Source organism: Phacochoerus africanus, chromosome 7 (assembly GCF_016906955.1).
Source record: "Phacochoerus africanus isolate WHEZ1 chromosome 7, ROS_Pafr_v1, whole genome shotgun sequence".
Classification (NCBI taxonomy): domain Eukaryota; kingdom Metazoa; phylum Chordata; class Mammalia; order Artiodactyla; family Suidae; genus Phacochoerus; species Phacochoerus africanus.
The window spans coordinates 63,812,447-63,822,706 of record NC_062550.1 but is presented as its reverse complement, the minus strand read 5'-3'; the positions used below and the strand labels follow the sequence as shown (position 1 = coordinate 63,822,706).

General features: G+C 42.5%; 1 protein-coding gene across 2 annotated transcripts in view; it reads left to right on the top strand.

Moving 5' to 3' along the window:
• Window positions 1-396: 396 nt before the first annotated feature.
• The window catches only part of BORCS5 (BLOC-1 related complex subunit 5), a 103,780-nt gene continuing 93,916 nt past the window's right edge, over window positions 397-10,260 (top strand). The window contains exons 1-2 of one of the 2 annotated variants that reach the window (XM_047787523.1): window positions 397-520; window positions 3,319-3,462. In XM_047787523.1, the coding sequence (XP_047643479.1) occupies window position 520; window positions 3,319-3,462 (145 nt within the window). In that variant the 5' untranslated portion in view covers window positions 397-519. Of the gene's footprint in view, window positions 893-3,318; window positions 3,463-10,260 lie in introns of both variants that reach the window. The other variant, XM_047787522.1, reaches the window with a different exon arrangement.

Below are 10,260 nucleotides of genomic sequence, written 5' to 3'. Positions count from 1 at the left end.
CTTTTGGAACTGAAACAGGAACTTTGCATTCAGACAGCTATGGGTTCCAACCCTAAGTCTAACACCTCTATTTTGCCATTTGTAAAACAAGATTTGATTTCACAACACATACGAATACGGAGCCATTACATTGTACACCTGAAACTAATATAATGCTATATGTCACTTATATCTCAGTTAAAACGGAAAACAATAAATGCCCAAAACACACACACAAAAACAAACTCCCCCCAAACCTATTATGTAAAGTTCTAAAAATAGGAGTAAAGTGCCTATTGTGTGAATAATGCTTAAAGGTGATGTGCAATATTACAACAGGAAACGCTTCACCCTTCGGGGCGGTTCTGTCTTTGAGGAGGTTGGGTCCTTTAAGGCTGCGCCGCGGGAGTCTTCCGCGCGAGTCTCCCCGCCCTCCCTCGGGCCGGGGCGGGGGCCCTCTAACCCGGAACTGACGGCCGCCGCAGCCTGCGCGGCCAATTGGCGTCCCGGAAGGAGCGAGCTGCGGCGCCTGAGCAAGCGAGTGAGTGAAAGCGGCGCTGCCCGCCGGCCGCAGGCGCGGCTGGTGCCGGGCGTTCCCCTGCCTTTTGGTCTTGGGTTTCCCCAAAGACGGCGGCGAGGGGCGTGTAGCCCAGCCACGTATCCTTGCAGTCAGTTCCCCAATAGGGCCTCCTGTCCCCTGCCGCCCGCGCCACTCGTTGGGCTGGGCGCGCCATCCCCACACCGCAACCCGTGTAGCTTTCTCATCTAGGTCCCTGGCCCCTGCCCTGTCGCCCCGCCGCCGGAGCGGTCACCGCCCGTTCCACCGTTCCTCCGCTGCCACCGCTGCCGGCAACCATGGGCAGTGAGCAGAGCTCCGAGGCCGAGAGCCGACCCAACGATCTGAACTCCTCAGGTCGGTGTCCTAACTTCCCCTCTCCTCCAGCCAGTCCTGCCTGCTTGCGGAGCGGGCTACCTCCCAGCCTGGTGGGGACTGGGACGGGTGACAGGAACGCACAGAAAGCTCTCACTGTGTTTTTTTCTTAAAAAAAAAAAAGAAAAAAAAAAGTAACCATCTGCCCTGGCTTTGAGTCTCCCAATGGTAGTGAGTGCCTGTGATTGCAAGCTGAGCCAGCGTGGCCGCCCGTGCCTATTAATTTTCAAAACAGCTGTGTTTCTCTCAGTGTAGCCTACGCTTTGAAAGAGGACCTAAATAATACCTGGCTTTAGTATTGATGCCTGACAGTGAGGTTTGGTCGCACAGTGTATGGTTCACAGACAAGACCTCAAAGAACAGATTCCTTCTTAGAAGTGGGGTCCCAGAGATTCCTTTTCAGAGGGATGTGTGACAGGTGTTTTGCAGCCTTGGTTGCAAACGTGCCCAGGAACTGCAACCAATCGGAAGATTTCTCGGCTCCTTTTTTAATATAGAAGTTGTCCAGGAAGGCAGGTTCTGATGTTTTTCCTTATTCTTCACTCGTCCATATTTTTTAGATTTCTCTCCGAGTTTGATATAGGAACGGGAGCTTACTGTTCCTGTAATACAATGAGCAGTCAGTAAATAAAACAGGTGATGCTTTGCTAACTGAGAATCATTTGCTCCTCTTTGTTACCTGCCAAACCCTGGGACCACTGGAGTTGCCCTGGATAAGAGTTGTTAATCCAAATTGGCTTATAACTGGAGCCTAAAAAGAGGTCTGGTCATAGGGCTGCTCTGTTCTTGGTAGGATCTGTACTTCAGAAATATAGACGCTAACAGATCAGGGGATTCCACACTGAAAGCTGCCCTTCTAGTTCAGACCATTCTGGGAGCTAGATTAGACAGTTTTTTATGGTGTGCAGCATGTACTAGCTTTGCTACTTTTTTTTTTTTTTTTTTGGAAAACCCAGAATGTAGTATCTGTTATAACAAACACAGAAATAGTTGTTACCTCTTACTTTCTTGCCTCTGTGTCAGGCCAGAAACATATTCTTTGGGAAGAAGTGTGGCATCTTTTTAATAGGATTGCTCACCTACTAGCCAACAGCCTGAGCTCTAAATAGTACTAGATTGCACTAATTTGTATTACCCAATAGCATAGGTTGCAACTTGCCTGTTCCCCTGTGCTTAGTGCTTCACATGTGTTCCTCTTTAATCCTTGCAGTAGCCCCATTTTACAGATGAGTAGTAGAGGCTAACTAGAATCTAGTAAAATCTGTTTTTGTATGGGGTCTAGGGAAGGAGGAATTACTTTGTAGCAGGAAAGAGTTCTGGCCTGGGATTTGTAAAACATTAGGTGAATTAGCAAAAGAGGGTAAGAGAGAGTTCTTGAAGAGCAGTGAAAGTAGCTGAGATGCAGTGAATGCCAAGACACAGACTTTTGGCTCCAGGAGGCAGGGCAGTTCTATGGCCACATGTTCAGCATATGGAAATTCCCAGGCTAGGGGCTGAATAGATACCAGTTGAGTTCATTATTGCTGAGCCACAACAGAAACTCCTCTGGATAAACTTTTGAGACATGATGATGCTGAGCCTATAAATACTACCTTTTAGAGTATAAAACAATAAAGATTCATTCTTGCCCCAACCAGGAAGATATTTGGGAGAAGAGGATTTCTTGGTCAAGGGAGCCCTTGATCATTTGAATCACTTCCCTCTAAATGGATTACATTCTCCTTGGGGACCTGAAATTTACCTGCATCTCTAGCAGTCCTCCAAATTCTGAATTTTGCCTCAGCCTGCAATGGACCTACTGGTTATTTCTGTCCTGTGACTTTAAGGGTGAAGAGGGTGGTGCCATCACCTAAGGTTGAGAACCCCCACTCCCCAACCGTGATTACTGTCTATCCAACATACTGGGCTTGCTTGCTGTGATGGGATGGCTACACAGCTTTGCAAAGTGCCACAGGAATGGGCCATGTATACCAACAACTCATAAACTTCCAGTTCCTTTCTTAATTCTGTTTCTAGCACTGTTGATCTTGAGCAAGTCACAGTTAAGTTTTGTACCCCTGTTTCCTCATTGGTGAAATAGAGGCAAACATCAGGAGGAGGAAAGCAAAAGTTAAAAATAATCTGCTTTTTCTTTTGTGTATTGAATAATAAAATACTTGCAGTTATAAAAACAATTTCATAGTTGGCGTGTGTTCCTGTGAAGTTTGAGGGTTTTTCAATCTCAGAAAATAGAGGTCCTCCATAATTCATCCCCCATATCCCAGCCTTCACTGCAGGATAACTACAGTTAACATTTTTGTGTATGTATAAAAAAATAGTCTTTTTAATGACTACAGTGAAGACAGCTTTGGTGAGGGAGAGGAAGCTAACTAACAGGCAACTTCTGAGCAGTGTAACTTTGTTTTCAGTGGCCCCTTCTCCAGCTAAGCATAGAGCCAAGATGGATGATATTGTGGTTGTAGCTCAGGGCTCCCAGGCCTCACGGAATGTCAGCAATGATCCTGATGTCATCAAGTTGCAAGAGATTCCAACCTTCCAGCCACTTTTGAAAGGTAAGAACTTGCATTTTTTAAAAAAAAATTATTGAAATATAGTTGATTTGCAATATGTTTCAGGTGTACAGCAGAGTGATTTGGTTATATGTGTGTGTGTATATATACTTTTTCAGATTCTTTTCCATTACAGGTTATTATAAGACATTTAATGTAGTAGTACCCTACTGATATCATAGGACAGGTCTTCCAGACAGAAAATCATTACAGCAGCAGAGATCCCAAATGACAATAGAATAGACTTAAATGATATCTATAGGACACTACATCCTAAAAACCCCAGAATACACATTCTTTTCAAGTGCACATGAACCATTCTCTAGGATAGACCACACACTAGGACACAAAGCAAACCTCAACAAATTTAAGAGGATAGAAATTATTCAAGGGTTTGCATTTTATTTTATCTGGACTTGCTGGAAAGGTGTGCATAGCTCCACTACTCTCCCCTGATATCCCTGTGCCTTACTCATCTCCTTTAGGTCTTTCCTTAAATGCTGTCTTCTTGATGAGGTGTTTCTTCACCCCTCTATTTAGAATTGCAGCCCCTTTCTCTGCCCTGTTTTTCTGGAGCTCATAATCACCATTGACCCACTGCATAGTTTATTTGTTTACTGTCTGTACTTCTCTGCTAGAATGGGAGCTCCCTAATGGCAGGAACTGTCTGTGTTTTGTGTACTGTTGAATCCTTAGCACTTGCAGTAGAGCCCTGCTATAGTGTAGGGACCGAGTAAATGCATGAATGAATGATGTTGAAGTTGGCTTACCTGTCATATTTCCACAAAAAAGATTTTCATTCCTGTTTGTGATCTGGACTATGGGTTGACTAGTTCAGCTCTCTAAAGACAATCTCCATGAACACATACGCTTGTAATTAATCCTGGCAATTGTTTTGTAGGAGGGAGAATTTGTGTTTGAGAGGAGAGAGTGTGTCTGATCAGCCCTCCTGATTGGCATATGTGTATGTAGTTAGCTTTTAGCATGAATTTTATTGTTCATTTGATATGTATATATTGGCCTCACTCATGGCATATGGAAGTCCTTGGGCTAGGAATCTAATCTGAGGCACAGTGTGACCTACCCCATAGTTGTGGCAATGCAAGGTCCTTAACTCACTGTGCCACAGCAGAAACTCCCTTGATAATTGTATTTTAGTATTAACTTTATATTGATACATATATTACTTTATTATTTTAATATCTCTGTTAAGTGGCAATGATTTTCTGTTAACTGAATGAGGTTTCCCCTGTAAGAATCACTCTTTTTTTCTCCCTCTCCTCACAAAAGATTAGGAAATATAATTGATTTAGTTGACACATACTAGTTTACTTAACCTGGTACAATGTAATATAAAACAGCTTACATTTATATAGCTGTTTGTATTAATAGGTTCCCTACCCTGCACACACATACACATTATCTCTTTAGTTCTTATATCATTAAATGTTTAAATGATTTGTGCCAGATTTGCTGGCAGATAGAAGTTGAACTTGAACCTTATTACTGATGTCAAATCTTATACTAGTTACACTATTCCATACTGTACTTAAAAGCAAATGAGGCTTCATAGATGATCCATATATTATCTCATTCTTCCCAATACTTCATCTGCTTTGTATATGAGGAAATAACAAGTTTTCATTCTTTCTATTATTTATTATTTTTTTTGGTCTTTTTGCCGTTTCTTGGGCTGCTCCTGAGGCATATGGAGGTTCCCAGACTAGGGGTCTAATCGGAGCTGTAGCCGCCGGCCTGTGCCAGAGCCACAGCAACGCGGGATCCGAGCTGCATCTGCAACCTACACCACAGCTCATGGCAACACCAGATCCTTAACCCACTGAGAAAGGGCAGGGACCGAACCCACAACCTCATGGTTCCTAGTCGGATTCATTAACCACTGAGCCATGACGGGAACTCCTTCATTCTTTTTAAATTGGCCCTTTAGGGTTAGGCTTTGGTAAACTATTCTGGCTCTTACACAAAAGAACACATTACATCCTGTTACCATCTTCTCATTAGTTTCTGTTATTTTGAGGAATAATGTGATTCTCCAAAGAAACCAACATTAATGAAATGTCCATCTTCATATATCCTTGTGCAATCACATTTAAAAGACATACCTTTATCTTTAGAAACTTGGAGGTGGTCACCTGTGTTCTGCACTCCATCCCCTCTGGAATTTCATGTGGTGCTGCCCACAGTCGCAATTTTCCTTCCTCTACTTCTTGTTAACCATGTCCTTTCTCCTTCCAAAGTCTTCTAGTCCTGGGTGAGGCCTGTATGATCTATTTTTATCTCCACTTTAGGGAAATATGAAAAGCAAACCACAAAAAAAGGAAAACAAGAAACTCCCTAGAACTTTGAAGTATACCTAAGAATTTTCTGGAATTAGAATTTTTTTTCTTTATTTTTATTATTATTATTATTTTTGGCCTTGCCTGTGACATGCATAAGTTCCTGGTCAGGGGATCAAACCTGTGCCACAGCCACAACATCTGATCCTTAACCTGCTGTGCACAAGGGAGGTCCTTGTGGTTCTTTAAATGTTTCTTCTTTAAACGTTTAAAATAGTTGATCTTTGGGGAGTTCCCATTGTGGCTCAGTGGTTTAAGGACCCAGTGTTGTCTCTGTGAGGATGCGGGTTAGATCTGCAGCCTCACTCAGTGGGTTAAGGATCCTGCATTGCTGTAAACTGTGATACAGATTGAAGATGTGACTCAGATTAGTTGTTGCTGTGGCTGTGGTGTAGGGCTGCAGCTGCAGGTCCAATTCAACGCCTAACCTGGAAACGTCCATACGCCACAGATGCATTGTAAAAAGAAAAAAAAAAAAATTCATATTTGGGATTTCCCTGGTGGCGCAAAAGGTTAAGGATCCAGCATTGTCTCTGCTCTGATGTGAGTTTGATCCCTGGCCTGGGAACTTCTACATGCCACAGGTGTAGCCAAAAAAAAATAATAATAATTCATATTTTATGATAAACTGACTTGAGGGAAGCACCTGGAAGGTTTTGTGTTAAGGGAAGCTAACCTTGATTTAAAATCATCACCTGGAATCTGGAGAGTGAATAATTAATATGGTGCATGAATGCAGCACAGCTGGACTTGGGTGCTTCGCTACTTGGATTTTATTTATTTTTTATTTTTGAAGTATATTTGATTTACAGCATTGTGTTGTGATTCAATATTTTGCAGCTTATATTCCATTATAGGTTATTAAAAGATAATGGGTATAATTCCCTGTGCTATACAGCATATCCTTGCTGCTTATCTATTTTCAATATGGTGGTTTGTATCTGTTAATCCCGTACCCTTAAATTGTCCCTCCCCTCTTTCTCTTCCCTTTGGTAACCTCAAGTTTGCTTTCTATGTCTGTGAGTCTGTTTCTGTTTTGCACATACATTCATTATTATTATTATTATTATTATTATCTTTTAATGGCTGCACCCACAGCATATGGAATTTCTGGGCCAGGGATTGAATCTGAGCTGCAGTTGCGACCTACACTCCAGCTGGCTGCAGCAATGCTGGATCCTTTAGCCTTCTGTGCAGGGCTGGCGATTGAACCCGTACCTCTGCAGCAACCTGAGCTGCTGCAGTCAGGTTCTTAACCCACTGTACCACAGTGGGGAACTCCCTCATTTGTATTATTTTTTGATTCCATATATACATGATATTATATAGTGATTTGTCTTTTTTTTTTTTGTCTTTTTGCCATTTCTTGGGCCACTCTTGCGGCATGTGGAGGTTCCCAGGCTAGGGGTCAAATCGGAGATGTAGCCACTGGCCTACGCCAGAGCCACAGCAACTCGGGATCCGAGCCGCGTCTGCAACCTACACCACAGCTCACGGCAACGCTGGATTGTTAACCCACTGAGCAAGGGCAGGGAGCAAACCCACAACCTCATGGTTCTTAGTCGGATTCGTTAACCACTGCACCATGACGGGAACTCTGTGTAATTTGTCTTTTTTGTCTGACTTACATCATTGAGCATAATTTTCTTCAGGTCCATTCACATTGTTGCAAATGGTGGTATTTCATTCTTTTTCATGGCTGAGTAATATTCCGTTTGTGGTGTGCATGCATGCTCTCTCTTTATGTGTGTGTGTGTGTGTGTGTGTACATTCCACATCTTTTTTTTTTCATTTATAATGATTTTTATTTTTTCCATTACGGCTGGTCACATCTTCTTAATCCAGTCATCTGTTGATGGGCATTTAAGTGGTTTCCACATCTTGGCCATTGTAAATAGTGCTACTATGAACATTGGGGTGCATGTGTCTTTTTCTTTTTCTTTTTTTGACTTTTTGTCTTTTTAGGGCCGAACCTGTGGCATATGGAGGTTCCCAGGCTAGGGGTCTAATGGGAGCCACAGCTGCTGGCCTATGCCAGAGCCGCAGCAACACCAGATCCAAGCCACATCTGGGGCCCACCATAGCTCATGGCAACGCCGGATCCTTAAGCCACTGAGAGAGGCCAGGGATTGAACGTGCAACCTCGTGGTTCCTAGTCGGATTTGTTTCCGCTGTGCCACAATAGGAACTCCACATTGTCTTTTCAAATTAGTGTCTTCATTTTTTTCAGATATATTTCAGGAGTGGAATTGCTGGATCATGTGGTGGTTCTATTTTTGGTTTTAAAAGGAATCTCCATACTGTTTTCCATAGTAGCTGCACCAATTTACATTCCTACCAATAGCATATGGATTTTAACTGGGACTTGGGCTACCAACTGGCTGTGTTGCCTTGGCTTTGTTTTTCACCTCTTTGAAACTTGGTGTTTTGAATATTGAGAATAGATGCAGGAGAGGAGAAGGCTCACAAGAAGCAGCTTGTAGTTAAGGGGAGTCCTGGTATTTGGCTGAGAAAGTAGGAGAAATCATTTGTGAGAGGGATGTGAAAATAGAAATGCCAACAGTAGGGTGGCCAGTCTGCAGGGAACAACAAAAAAGCCAGTGAGCATTTAAGTTGATGCTCCTACTTCACATGTGAAGAAGAGATATCTTCTACATTGATTAGAAAAGGGAGGCAGGGAGTTCCCGTCGGGGTGCAGTGGAAATGAATCCGACTAGGACCTATGATGTTGCAGGTTCGATCCCTGGCCTCACTCCAGTGGGGTAAGGATCTGGCGTTGCCGTGAGCTGTGGTGTAGGTCGAAGACTCCGCTAGGATCCCTGTTGCTGTGGCTGTGGTGTAGGCTGGCAGCTGTAGCTCTGATTAGACCCCTAGCCTGGGAGCCTCCATGTGCCATGGGTATGGCCCTAAAAAGACAAAAAAAAAAAAAAAGAAAGAAAAGAAAAGGTAGGCAAGGGGGACAATTGGTGGGAATAATAATAATAAAAGCTAATCCCCACCTGTAATCTGCATGATGTGTTATTCTTCCTATCTTGTAGATGAAAACACTGAGACTCAGAAAGCTTCAATTCATTGCCTAAAATCACATGGCTGTAAGTGATAGCCCATCTCAAGAGGCCATCAGGACATCAAGTTTTAAATATTTTGTACATAGAACGAGACTGAGTGTTCACACTGAGGTCTCAGATACAGAGAACAAACTGGCGGTTGCCAGAGTTGCAGATGAGGGAACAAGGCGAGGGAGTTTAAGGGGTACAGACTTTGAGTTATATAAGTCACAGGGATGTACTGTACAGCATAAGGAACCTACTCAGTGATATTACAGTATTTCTCTGTGGTGACAGATGGTGACTAGACTTATCACAGTGATCTTTTGATAATGCACAAAAATGATCGAATCACTGTGTTGTACACCTGAAATATAGTATCAAATCAGTTTTACTTTAGTTTGAAAAAGAAATTCAGACTCAGTTCCAATTCTAGCGAAGCCTATCATTAAAATCACAAGGCTCTAATAGAAAATAGGGTGATGGAGTGAGCTGGTTTGGATTTTCAGGTACAGCATTTGTTACAGAGCCTCCTGCTTGGACATTGTTCTGCCTGGTAATTTAAAGCTCGGCATCGGCTTGCTGGGCTGGGGCCACTCATCACTGTTGCTTTTGCACTCTCATCTCTTTCTTCCCCTTTACTGCTTTCAGGGTGAGGCTCTTTCTCAAAATAGTAAAAGGGCCACACACACTGAGGGCTGCACCCCCAGGTTTGATTTCAGAAAGCTTTTATTCAAGTTAATGACAGTGTATTCTTTCAAAACAATACATTCAAGTATTACACAGAGTTCACTATTGTTCCATAATGTCATATGATGTAATGTTAATGCTGGTGGGTGATCTGCAGAGGCAGTGGCTGGGAGAGTTTGGGGCTATTTGTATGACTGAGGTAATGTTTGCATTTTTAATAAACAGATTCTTTTCTTTGGTCTCAACTCTTAATTATCCCAGGGTATAATTTATGCTCCAAACAAATGCCAAATTGCACTGTGCTGTTCATGTTCCTCTTTTATTTTAAGCCAAAAGAACTTCTTTTTATCATAGCGGTCTCTGAATTAGCAATTTATTTTGAAATGTTAACACACTCAGGAGAAAATGAGAAATTAAAAATTAGAAAGTAGCAATAAATGGCCTCGACAGAGCACAAAGGCAAAATGTAGGTGTGATGCAAATTGTTTAGATGTCCAGGGGTTAAACAAGCCCTATAGATTTCTTACTTAAAATTCAGGCACTCATATTTTTTAATGAATCCCACTATTTTATGTCATTCTATAGAAATACTCCCAAGAGAAATGCAGTGTTGATGTTTTATGTATAAAAGTTATAAAATAATTATTCTGGGAGTTCCTGTTGTGGCGCAGTGGTTAATGAATCTGACTAGGAACCATGAGGTTGCA